Source organism: Manis javanica, chromosome 5 (genome assembly GCF_040802235.1).
Source record: "Manis javanica isolate MJ-LG chromosome 5, MJ_LKY, whole genome shotgun sequence".
Lineage (NCBI taxonomy): Eukaryota > Metazoa > Chordata > Mammalia > Pholidota > Manidae > Manis > Manis javanica.
Window position 1 is genome coordinate 129,250,627 of NC_133160.1, and position 13,496 is coordinate 129,264,122.

The 13,496-nt window shown below is 40.8% G+C and overlaps 1 protein-coding gene across 3 annotated transcripts in view; it reads left to right on the forward strand.

Annotated features, from left to right (window-relative positions):
- The first annotated feature begins 4,350 nt into the window (after positions 1-4,350).
- SPINK2 (serine peptidase inhibitor Kazal type 2) overlaps positions 4,351-13,496 on the forward strand; it is a 37,026-nt gene continuing 27,880 nt past the window's right edge. The window contains exon 1 of one of the 3 annotated variants that reach the window (XM_037018690.2): positions 4,351-4,489. Coding sequence is in view for 2 of the 3 variants with exons in the window: in XM_073236294.1 (XP_073092395.1) it covers positions 5,743-5,795 (53 nt within the window). In the remaining variant the exon portion in view is untranslated. Of the gene's footprint in view, positions 4,490-5,558; positions 5,796-13,496 lie in introns of those variants that run through there. The other 2 variants (XM_073236294.1, XM_017670908.3) reach the window with 2 other exon arrangements.

The window sequence follows — 13,496 nt, forward strand, 5'->3', positions numbered from 1 at the left end:
AACAGGAACGTACAACTTTTCTCCACTAAAATGTATGCCACAAACCTTACAGACTTCAAACTCTGACTCATTTTTTCCTTCCAGGGGTTAACTTTCCTTTCTCTGCCTGCTGCATAGTACATTGACAGTTTCCATGTGTTCCAGCAATCTTGTATTTCATGGCAACTGTTAGACTCTTCCAGTTTTATCCATTTTAAAATTGTACTATTGTACTTGCATGTTTTTCATACTGAGAGTGTTCATTTCTTGCTATATAGTTGAAGTTTAGTCATCTACTATGTCTGAACTTCAACTATGCTATTTTTCCTTTAGTTTTAAGTTATAAATATGTTTTCCATATGGAATCTATCTGCCTAACATATGGAAAAACAAAAGAAAAACATTAAAGATCAAGCTATTTTACCAGGGCTTTGGGTTGCCCTTGCCTCCTACTTTAATTACCCCTTTCTGCCCTTCTCTACACTCTTCCTAAATGTTGCATTGAGCAGGCATTTACATTTATCTCCCTGACTCAGCCCTCACTCTGCGGAAAGTCAGCTGCAATGGTGAATAAGGAGGGAAGTAGCCCTATGCAGAGTTCTACGCAGCAGGAAACTGATGATTCTGGCTAGCCAGCAAAGAGTTGAATTCTGTCAACAGCTACATGAATGAACTTGGAAGTGGATCCTTATTTATTGGAGCCTTGAGAGAACTATACTCTTGGCTGACAACATCATTGCTTCCTTGTGAGAGACCCTTAGCCAAAGGACCCATCAAAACTGTACTCAGATTCCTGACCCACAGAAACTGTGGGATAATGTTTATTGCTTTAATGTGCTATGATTGGTTACACAGTGTATAACAAATGGGCAAACCACCCATTGTTTGAGCTTTGATTGGAGGCATGACTAAGCTTCCATAGGGGTGTTGTAAGAAGCCAGATATGGTCTGTCCTCAATTCCTGATGAATATGGGCATATGTGGGCACATTACTTAGGTTCTGCCTACCCAGGAATAGCTTGGGATTTAGTGACCTAAAGATACAGGGATGGCTGAGGAACGAGTCTTCATAGAGGCTGCCCTGAGTGTCCCACAGCAGAGGCGCCAACGGGCAGCTTCCTAGCTGGGCTGTTCCTGCTGTTATTCTTAGTCTCTGGTCCTCAATTTTCCTATTGGTAAAATGGAGACAATAACAGATGCTGTAATGTAGGGATGGTGTAAGGATTACATGGATTCAAATGTAGGAAGCGCTTAGGTAAGTTCCTGGCATACATGAAGGGCTATTTTAGTGTTGACTTTATTATTATTTTATACATGAGAAAACTAACGCCCAGGGAAATAAAGTAATTTGCCAGGATTGGAATTCTTACTAAACACTGGATAGGGGATGTATGAAAAAAGGGGGCATTGTTTTCCCTTTTGCTTCTGGGGAATTTATAGAAAGATGATCTAAAACTGGAAGATGGTGGTAGTGAAGAGTTTCCATTGTAGAGCTTTGAGTTGCAGTGTGGAGTAGCATTATGGAGCAATGCTTCACCACCCTGTCATTCCGTCTCCCCTATATGGGAGAGACTTCATGCTCCCAGTGTAGTTTGCTTCTTTAGGGTTGAACTGCTGACACACTTCATGTTGAGAAGTGGGATCAGAGCATCTCCAGGTTTTCTCTGTGGGCTGTCCCAAATAGTTAACACTTCCCAAGGTCTTACTGTGTGACTGGCGTTAGTCTCCCTACATGCTTTTTGTGTTTTAACTCATCTCAGCAACCTTACTAAGGCAGTTATTTTATCTCCATTTTACAGGTGAGGAAACTGAAGTGTAAAGAGGTTAAGGAACTTACCCAAAGCCACACAGATAAGTAGCAGAGCTTTCAATTGGGAAGTTTGGTTCTAGATTGTGCTACCAACCCTAGGTTTCCCTGCCTCTCAGGTGAACAGGTTCAGTACTATCAGCTTCTAAGCAGGCTCACTAAAGGGCCTACTAACCGCCTCATTTGCTTGGTAGGCTAAATAACGACCCCCAAAGATACCCATGGCATAGTATCCAGAACCTATGATTGTTTCCTTATATGGCAAAAGGGACTTCGCAGATGTGACCAAATAGATTTTGAAAGGCAGAGATTATCCCAGATTATCCAGGTGGGCATTAAATGTAATCACAAGTGTCCTAGTAACAGGGAGGCAGAGGAGGGTTTGGGTAAAAAAGAGCAAACAGGAGACCTGAAGATGGAAGCAAGAGGTTGGAGTGATTTGAGGAAGGAGTCAGGAATCAAGGAATGAAGGTAGCCTCAATAAATTAGAAAAGTCGAGAAAGTGGGTTCTCTTCTAACACCCCCCAGAAAGAGCTTCCTCAGCTCAGTAAAACCGATTTCAGTTTTTAGACTTTGGAACTCCATAAGTATAAGAGAACAAATGTGTGCATTACATTTGTGATAATTTGTTACAGCAGCAATACAAAACTAATATGGTCACCAGCTCTGTTGGTGCCTTGTTTCGGGGATCACAGCACTAGTGCAGGGATTACCCACAATTCTGCCTCCCACTACCCAGCCCCTATCAGTCACCTGTCAAACTGAGACAGGGACCATGGCTGTAGTCAGAGTAGGGTGAGGGCCTCTGGAAAAAGTAAGGCAGGATATTTGCAGTCAGAGCAATGTAACTACATGCAAGGAAACCCCCTACCAAAACGCTGTGTTAAACAATGAGCTCTAGAGTCATACTTCAGTGAGATCAGTCAATATTCCCCAGATAAAGAAGAGCAATACATGTTTTTATTATGCTAATCATTTATAATCATGTGTAAGATTCACTTTAGCATGCTAAAAGGCCCAGACCTATATGCTGTCTTTCCTCCTTCAGATCTGATGAGGTGATTTTGCAAATTGGGCAACTAATTTAGCATGCAGACCCAGCTGTAAACAACATAGTAAAAGGCAGGAAGGATTCCACCTTAAAGATAAGATTGCATTTTAATACCCAAGAAGTTAAGAAGTTAGAAATTCTTAACTTACTCTCTAGCAAGCAATACCTCAGCCCACCTTGGGGGCTGGGCAGGCAGCCTTGTTTCATATGCCCCCAGACCAACATGCTGGTATCTCAGGAAGAAATCATCAGAGCAGGAAGTTGTTGCTTGTGTTAAGTTAATTCTAAATATTCAGGGACCACTTAATAAGTTCACACCCCTAAGGTTTTTTCATGTTCTCAAAAATCCTCAATTGCCTATAAAACCCCTAGACAACGCATTACTCTGGACTCTCTTGTCCCCTCCTGGCATGAGTCAGGAGCTCTGTCCTTTCACTGTATCTCTAAATAAAAGCCTGTATCTTGCTTTGCTACCTTGAGTATTCTTCAGTTTAGTGAACAAGAATCCTGGCATCAAAATCATATGCCAGATGCTCTTATTCATTCATGTATTTATGGAATGCCTCTTTGGGTCTAGGCGCTAAGTCCTGGGCTTATAATAAACAGTAGAAATGACAAAAATGCCATCTCATGGCTTCTATTCCAGTGAAGGAGAGAGACTATACACACATAAATGAAGAAATAAATACTCTGAAGACAGTCATCTATTCAGCAGAGGCCTTAGTCATCTCTCACCTGACTAGCCTAACAGCCTTCTAGCTTCCTCCTCATGAAAGACATCCTTGTCCAGAACAGAAATGGACTCATAAGCACAGAGAACAAACTCGTGGGTGCCATGGGGACAGGGGGGCCTGGAGTAAACGTAAAACAGGTGAAGGGGATAAAGAGGTACAAATTTCCAATTGTAAAGTAAATAAATCACAGGCATGAAAAGTACAGCATGGAGAATATAGGCAATAACACTGTAATAACTTTGTGTGGTGACAGATGGTAACTGCACTTATGGTGAATATTTCACAATATATATAAATGTTGAATCACTGTTATACATATGAAAACAATATAATACTGTATTATCATCTATCCTTCAATTAAAAAAAATGTTAAAAAGGAAAGACAGAAATTTCTGTTCCGTTCCTGAGTGCATCAGACCCTGTGGGAGGCACCTTCACTCTTGGAGTTCCCTGTGCCAACCGCCGCAGTCACCACACCAGAGTAATTTTCTTAAAAGGACCCATCTGCTGAGAGATCAAGGCCAAACTCCTCAGCATGGCATGCAAGATCCCCCCTGCTGTGGTCCGTGCTCTCCAATCCAGCCTCACTGCCCTCCCCTTGCTCTGCCCAGCCTTGCCCTGAAGCCCAGCTGATGCTGGTAGTCCTTCATCAGGCCAGGAGCCCTCTAGGCCTGTGACTGCCTGCTCACCTGCCTGGAATGCTCCTCCCCATTTGCCTTTCGAAAAGCTCTTCCAGGATCCCACGTGCGGGTTGGCCTTCCGTGGTACTTGGAAACACCCCAAATATAGCCCCTACCATTTAGCGGTGTGTCTACCCACTAGCTTCCCTCACTGAACTGCAAGCTCCCTGGGAACAGGACTGCCTACTTTACTCATCTTGGAATTGTCAGTGCACCTTACAAAGTCGCCAGGCACCCGGTAAGCCCTCATAAATATTTTCTGAATACACGAATGTGAGTGAGAATGTTTTGCAGATCTAGCCATAGGCCTGAGGAGAAAGAAGCCATTCATGAGGGGTGAGTGTGCCTTTGGAGGATGTGAAATTTCAGACATGCTTCATGGAAGGGCCAGGGCTTGGCAGGACTCTCCGGTGTTGGTGAGCTGGAGCCAGGTTTTCAGAGACTAAGGTGAGTTTGGAGGCTGGGGCACAGGAGAGGGAGGAAGTGTGCCCAGGGTGAGGCAGCGGCTGTAGGCAGGAAAGTTTCAAGAAAACAGAAAGGTTTTTAAAACCGTCTTGGTGAGGTACGTGGGCCTTAATTGCGAATGTGTCAGAAAACTGTGGAGGGGGTTAAGTGGTGGGGCTTCTCAGATGGACTGTGCTGTTCAGTCATTCTCAGAGGTGTGTTAGCAGAGCCACTTGTGAGAGCCCCAGCTCTGCCCGTGTTAACACACATCCGTGAAGGAACAGCTGGAATGCTCCGACCTTCTGTGGGGCCAGGCTGCTTTAGGGCTCGGACTACCCCAGGGAGGAAGAAGGACCCTAGAGCCCTGCAGAGGAGAGGTTGGCTGGAGCTAGAGGGAAGCTGAACCCCAGGAAGCCAAGTTGCCTGCAGCATCCTTGAATCTCTGTGATCTCTACACATTTTTAAAACCGAAGGGGAGTGAGCTTCTTCACTGTGCGTGTAAATCTTGTCTACTCCCTGGAGCTGTTCTTTGATTGCTGTGCTTCAGAATATTTGCATATGAATGAGACTCAGGACAAAAGTTACACCTCCACCCCACGTGGGCTGGTTTCAGGACCATAACTGAGGGAAGATTGACCTTCTACTTTTCTGGAAATCTTAACAGCAGCTTAATGGACTGCGGAGTTCATTCAGAAGATGGGTTGGGTGGATCCTGAGCCCCTGTGTCCTCTTGTAACTGTTTTTAGGCAGACAGGCGATAGGGAAGGATGAATTTCTCTTGTACCAGCGCCCCAGCTCGCTCTCCTCCCGGTCCTGCGCATTGCCACTTCACAACCCCCACACGTTCCCACAGAAAGGGCAGCCCCATCCTCCGGTGGCCATCAGATGTAGAATTTCCAAGGGACCAGCGTTTTCGTGGTTGTCCTGGTCTGTGCTGTGTCCTGATGCCGTCTGCCTCAGCTGCGTCACCCCCTGCACTGGGTGTCACCTCAACATTTCCTCACACGCTGGTGGTGTCATCTCATCCTGCAGTTAGTGCTACTAGTGATGCCGGGGTTCTTGTTCACGAAGCCGACAAATGAGCTTCACAAACACTCAAGGTAGGAGAGCAGGGTACAGGCTTTTATTTAGAGATAAAGTGAAAGATCAGAGCTCCTGGCTTACACCAGGAGGGGACAAGAGAGTCCGTGGCGGTGCGTTGTCTAGGGGGTTTATAGGCAGTTGAGAGACCAAGAGTTAGGGATGTGGATCCACCAGATGGTCTCTAAGTGTTTATTTTTAAAGAGACACTAAGTTTCTTATCAGTTTTCCAGACTATTTTGCGGAGTTAACATAAGAAATTTACTGTTTTGATCCTTTCTCAGAATAGCAGTTTCTTGGTTTGGGAGCATATCAGTCAAGGCTGCTTGTTTTGCTTTCAAGGTGAGCTGAGTTACTGACTTGATTAGGGCTGGAGGAGGAAAAGCAGCATCTGGGTAAAGTTAAAGATTAACTGAGCCTTTTAGCAGGCTAAAGTAAATTTTACAGTAGCCTCATTCAATTGACACAAACAAGACATGGGCTATGCTGAGGTATTTTCTTATCTGGGGGATATTCAAACATTCCAGGCCAGGTTATTCCTGGCTTTTTAGTTTTAACTAATCTTCACTGAAGAATGCTTATATTCTTAGTTTGATATTTTATTTTAGAGAATTAATGTGACTCTGTCTTTGTTTAATTGTTTAGTATGTAGTTTTGGTAGGGGTCTTTTTCCAGAGGCCCTCACCCTACTCTGACTACACTCACGGTACCTGTCTCACTAGTGAAGCTATTTGCTGAACTTTAGCCTAAAGATGGAACCCTACAGTGCCTGAGAAATAGATAATGCTTAAATGTAATTGTGAGGAAAATTGATGACCATTATATATCTTTTTCCCAAATTGGGCCTTATGTAGAAAAGACTGCTAATCATGAATCCGTGCCTGGTTTACTGCCCTCTCAAGATTTCACAGGAGAGACACTGAGGTCCTCAGTACTCAGGACAGTTGAGATCCTTGATGCTCGAATCTGTGTCATATTTATTCCTGGAGCTGCCATGCAGCTGACACTCAGTCACTGTGTTCTTTTATTTGGCAGAGAAACCGTCAATATCCTCTGGGCTGACTTCCCCCACATGCCTTCCCTTTCTGCAGAAATCATGGACTCAGGTCTCACCCCCGAGGATCCCCATAAACTGTTTCCCCCACCCCACCAACTTTCTTTGAGTTGCTCTAACGTGGGTATGGGTAAAATTTCAGTATTTCCAGAATCTCTCCCTTGGCTTTAGTGTATCACACACAATAGGTGTTTCCAAGGGGTGGAGAGAAGACCATCTCCATATCAATAGGTAATTAGAGGGCAAGCCAGGGCTTATCTGCACTGGAGAGGTTGGGTGGGGACCTCTACTTCCTCAGTAGGGTGGCGAGAGACACAGGAGAGCAGAAGTAGACTGCTTGTGAGAAATAAATGGGTTTTTCCCACTTTATTTCTCCCTTTGACTGATTTCGGTTTTAAAGGTATTTTGCCCTAGGATTTTCCTGCACTGGAATTACCATGGGTCTTAGCTATTGTTTTTTCTGTGTCTTTCTAGTAAAAGGGAGAGACTGATTCTACTTACATTCACTCCCTATTCCCCAAGAGTATGAGTCTGCACTGATTACAGAAACTGCTCAGTGCATTCATTAGCAGCCCCTTTGCTGAGAAACAAGCTGGACCCTGTTTCGTCTCTTAGCAGGTGTTCTTGTGGATTGTTCTGCCTTGGCATGCTTCCTTCAGTGCTTCCCAACAGGTCCTGGTTCTCCAAGGACCTCTTCAGCTACTTCTCTTCTCCTGCTTTAGAGCCTCCTTTTATTTTTACCCACTGCCTCATGAACACAGGTTTTGTCATCATGAACACAGGTTTCACCAAGGGGTTAGGTTTAGGGTTAGAGTAATGCTGACCTCCCCTCCACCTTTCTCCCTTCTAGAACCATACCCCTCAATGTGCTCCCCTTGGACCAGCAACACTGACAAGGTTGAAGACACAAATAAATGGAAATCTAACCTATACTCATGGATAGGAAGAATTAATATTGACAGAGTGACCACCCTGCCCAAAGCGACTTACAGATTTAGTGCAATTCCTATCAAAATACCAATGACATTTTTCAATGCCCTAGAGCAAATAATCCTAAAATTCATATGGAACCACAAAAGACCCCAAACAGCCAAAGCAATCTTGAGAAAGAAAACAAAGCTGGGGATATTACACTCCCTTATTTCAAGCTATACTAACAAAGCTACAGTAATCAAACCAATTTGATACTAGCCCAGGAATAGACCCATAGATCAATGGAACAGAACAGACAGCACAGAAATAAGCCCACACATAGATGGTCAATTAATATATTATAAAGGAGCCATGAATACACAATGGGGAAAAGACAGTCTCTGCAATAACTGGTGTTGGGAAAACTGGACAGCAACATGCAAGAGAATGAAACTGGATTACTGTTGAAGTCTATACACAAAAATAAACTTGAAGTGGATTAAAGACCTAAATACAAGACATTTCATAAGACTCTTAGAAGAAAATATAGACAAAAATCTCTTGAACATAAGCATAAGCAGTTTTTTTCTGGACTTATCTCCCCAAGCATGGGAAGCAAAATAAAAAATAAACAAATGGGTCTATATCAAGCTAAAAATCTTCTGTGCAGCAAAGGACACTGTCAGCAGAACCAAAAGACAGCCTACTGTATGGGAAAATATATTTGTAAATTCACCAGTAAGGAATTAACATTCAAAATATATAAAGAACTCATATGCATCAACAACATAAAAATCAAATAACTTGGTTAAAATATGGGCAGAGAACCTGAACAGAAATTTTTCCAGAGAAGAAATCCAGATGACCAACAGGCACATGAAAAGATGCTCCACATCGCTAATCATCAGGGAAATGCAAATCAAAACCACAGTGCAATATCATCTCACACCAGTCAGAATGGCCACTATTCAAAAGACAAATACCAAGTGTTTGTGAGGGTGTGGAGAAAAGGAATGCTTCCTACACTATTGTATATCAACTATACTTCAATAAAAACTAAAAACAAACAAACAAAAAAAAACAGCTGAATCTTATGTCCTGCCCTGGACTTCCTGTGTCAGAGTCTGCATTTTTATTAAGATCCCCAAGTGACTCATCTGGACATTAAAGTTTTTTTTTTTTTTAATTTTGGTACCATTAATGTACAATTACATGAGCAACATTATGGTTACTAGACTCTCCCCATTATCAAGTTCCCAACACATACCCCATTATAGTCACTGTTATAGAATCACTACTTGTCTTCCGTGTTGCACTTGCCCGCACCGTGCCCCACACCCGACACCATGTGAGCTAATCATAATGCCCCTTTTTCCCCCCTTATTCCTTTCCCACCCATCCTCCCCAGTCCATCTCCCTTTGGTAACTGTTAGTCCATTCTTAGGTTCTGTGAATCTGCTACTGTTTTGTTCCTTCAGTTTATTCTTTGTTCTTAGACTCCTCAGATTAGTGAAATCATTTGATACTTGACTTTCTCTGCCTGACTTATTTCACTGAGCATAATACCCTCTAGTTCCATCCATGTTGTTACAAATGGTAGGATTTGTTTTTTTCTTATGGCTGAATAATATTCCATTGTGTATATGTACCACATCTTCTTTATCCATTCATCTGATGAACACTTAGGTTGCTTCCATTTCTGGGCTGTTGTAAATAGTGCAGCGATAAACATAGGGGTGCACATGTGTTTTTCAAACTGGGCTCCTGCATTCTTATGGTAAATTCCTGGAAGTGGAATTCCTGGATCAAATGGTATTTCTATTTTGAGTTTTTTGAGGAACCTCCATACTGCTTTCCACAATGGTTGAACTAATTTACATTCCCACCAGCAGTGTAGGAGGGTTCCCCTTTCTCCACATCCTCACCAACATTTGTTGTTGTTTGTCTTTTGGATGGTGACCATCCTAACTGGTGTGAGGCGATATCTCATTGTGGTTTTAATTTGCATTTCCCTGTGGATTAGTGACGTGGAGCATCTTTTCATGTGTCTGTTGGCCATCTGAATTTCTTCTTTGGAGAAGTGTCTGTTCAGATCCTCTGCCCATTTTTTAATTGGATTATTTGCTTTTTCTTTGTTGAGGTGTATGAGCTCTCTATATATTTTGGATGTCAATCTTTTATCGGATATGTCATTTATGAATATATTCTCCCGTACTGTTGGATGCCTATTTGTTCTATTGGGGGTGTCCTTTGCTGTACAGAAGCTTTTCAGCTTGTCATAGTCCCACTTGTTCATTTTTGCTTTTGTTTCCCTTGCCCAGGGAGATATGTTCATGAAGAAGTTGCTCATGTGTATGTCCAAGAGATTTTTGCCTAAGAGTTTTTTTCTAAGAGTTTCTAAGAGTTTTATGGCTTCATGATTTACATTCAGGTCTTTGACCCATTTCGAGTTTACTTTTGTGTATGGGGTTAGACAATGATCCAGTTTCATTCTCTTACATGTAGCTGTCTGGTTTTGCCAACACCAGCTGTTGAAGAGGCTGTCATTTCCCCACTGTATGGCCATGGCTCCTTTATTGTATATTAATTGACCATATATGTTTGGGTTAATATCTAGACTCTATTCTATTCCACTGGTCTGTGGGTCTGTTGTTGTGCCAGTACCAAATTGTCTTGATTACTGTGGCTCTGTAGTAGAGCTTGAAGTTGGGAAGTGAGATCCCCCTGCTTTATTCTTCCTTCTCAGGATTGCTTTGGCTATTCGGGGTCTTTTGTGGTTCCATTTGAATTTTAGAACTATTGGTTCAAGTTTGTTGAAGAATGCTGTTGGTACTCTGATAGGAATTGCATTGAATCTGTAGATTGCTTTAATTTTGACAATATTAATTCTTCCTACCCAGGAGCATGGAATGAATTTCTATTTATTAGTGTCCTCTTTAATTTCTTTTAAGAGGCTCTTACAGTTTTCAGGGTATAGGTCTTTCATTTCTTTGGTTAGGTTTATTCCTAGGAATTTTATTCTTTTTGATGCAATTGTGAATGGAATTGTTTTCCTGATTTCTCTTTCTGCTAGTTCATGATTAGGTTATAGGAAATGCAACAATTAATTTTGTATCCTGCAACTTTGCTGAATTCACATTTTATTTCTAGTAGTTTTGGAGTGGAGTCTTTAGGCTTTTTTATGTACAATATCATGACAACTGCAAACAGTGAGAGTTTAACTTCTTCTTTACCAGTCTGGATGCCTTTTATTTCTTGGTTTTGTCTGATTGCCATGGCTAGGAATAATATTAACTATCTCACAGGTCTCAGTGAAGATTAGTGATAATGTAATGTAAAAAGTTCACAGCACTTAATAAACGGTGACTAGGAATACTCTATTGTCTGAATTTTATCTATGCGCAAAGTTTGTCTTCTTAATAAGTAACATGTTAATTATCATAGTTGTTATTTTTTGAAAAAGCTATCTTATAATTTAATGGTTATTAAGAGATTGTTTTCATGCTCCTTCACATGGTTCTTAGTAACTGATTCAAAATACGTACAATTTAAATCCTTGATTCCAAAGTTATATGACAGCATAGATTGGAGCCAGCCTGCTTGGGTTCAAAATCTACTCTGTCATTTACCAGCTGTGCTTCAGCTGTCTCACCTAAAGTAGGGCTAATCATAGTCTCATCTTAAGGAGTTGTTGTGAAGATTAAATATATAAATACATAGAAATTCCTCACAGCAGTACCTGACCCGTAATAGGCACTGCATGTCATAACAATAATAAAGGACCCATTAACAACCATGACTGTGAGGAGTTTGGGGATATTGGAAATGCCAATGTTATAACATTAAATAAAAGCAATAGAACATAAAATGGTTCTTACAGTACCATCACAATTATTTTTTTAAAAAAAGGAGCTTAGAATTATGGCTAGGAGTGAGACACTAAATATTAATTGTGGTTGTTTCCAGGAGATACAATTTTGAGTGGTTTTTTTTCTTTCTTATTTTCTAAATATGCATTAATTTTGTAATGAAGTGAACCAAGTTAACTATTTCTTAAACTGCTTACTGGTTGAGAGCATGGCTCTGGAATAAAACTCCTTGGGTCCCCTTGAAGGCATTATGTGAAGTGAAAAAAGTCAAGAGAAAAATAATACTGTATGATCTTACTTCTATATGGAATTTTTAAAAAAGCCTAACTCATAGAAACAGAGTAGAATGGTGGTTACTAAGGGCTGTGAAATAGGGGAAATGGGAAGATGCTAGGTCAAAAGGCACAAATTTCCAGTTATAAGGTATACAAGCTCTGGGGATCTAATGTACAGCATGATGACTGTAACTAATAATACCATATTATATATTAGAAAATTGCTAACAGAGTAGATCTTAAATGTACCGCACACACAAAAATGGAATAATGTGAGATGGTGGATATGTTAATTAATCTTATTGTGGTAATCCTTTCACAATGTTTTTGTGTATCAAATCATCACATCGTTCACCTTAAACTTACGTGATGGTATGTGACAACTGTATCTCAATTAAGCTGGAAAACAAAATAAGAAATGCAGGAGAAAAGATTCACTTTGTAGATACAAGAGCAAAGTAAAAAAATTTACTTTTAATTAAGTAAAATATTAAAATAAAAATTCCCTGGGTTCCAATTCTGACTATGCTTTTCATGCTGATGACCTTGGATAACTTAATTCTTCTGTACCTTGATTTCCTAGAAAATGGGAAATAATAATTCATAAATTAATAATAATAACATAATAATTTATAAAATAATTTATTAACTCCTAACAGATGTAAGGATTAAGTGATGCAATACCTTAAAGGGGCTTAGGGAAATGCCTGGCACATATTCACCATGTTTTGTGATGATGAAGATGGAGATAAATAATAATAAGGTGATGATTCATGTTAGTGATGTGTGCCTCTGTGTTTCAATCCTGATGCTCCCACTTACTAGCTGTTGGAGTGTGGGCATGTTTCCTAAGTTCTCTAAGCCTTAGCTTCTTCATCTTTAAGAATAATAATAATACAGGTAATACGTATCACATAAGATTATTACAGGGAATAAATAAGATCATTCATGCTTATTTATTCCCTGTAATAATATTATGTGATACGTATTACCTGTATTATCATACTAAGCTCAATAATATTAAGTTAAGAAAACACTGGAATAACAATGTCTACTTCATACGTTATTGTAAAGATAAACTGAGAGCGCTTTAAAGGTACCACACAAATTAGGCACTAGTTATAAGGTCAGTTTGTTTCCACTAGATGGCAGTAGGTATTGCCAAATACAGCTGAGCTCAACTAAACACAGAACAAAGGGAGAACACAAATACAGGGTAGTTTCCTTAAAATTACTCCACAGGCCTGGTCTCAATTCTGTGCTTTACAGGAATGTGGTGGGTGTGCATGTATTATTTTAAATGACTGAACTACCTGTTTGAGGTTAGAAATCTTTTGTTTGATGTAGACTGTAAAACAATGATTGTTCTTATTAGAGAGCCTGTTTCAGTTCCACATTCAGTTTCCTCAGTTTCCATCTTCCTCTCTGGACATGTGCACATGCACCTATGCTCTGACCTAGCCCCATGTTAATGAAGTTGTGGTCTATGGACCAGCAGCAGCAACTTTACCTGGAGCTTGTAGAAATCAGAATCTTTGGCCCTCATCCTGAATCCAAGTGATACCCATGCAAATCAAAGTTTGAGAAGCCCTGCTTTTGCTACACTGAACC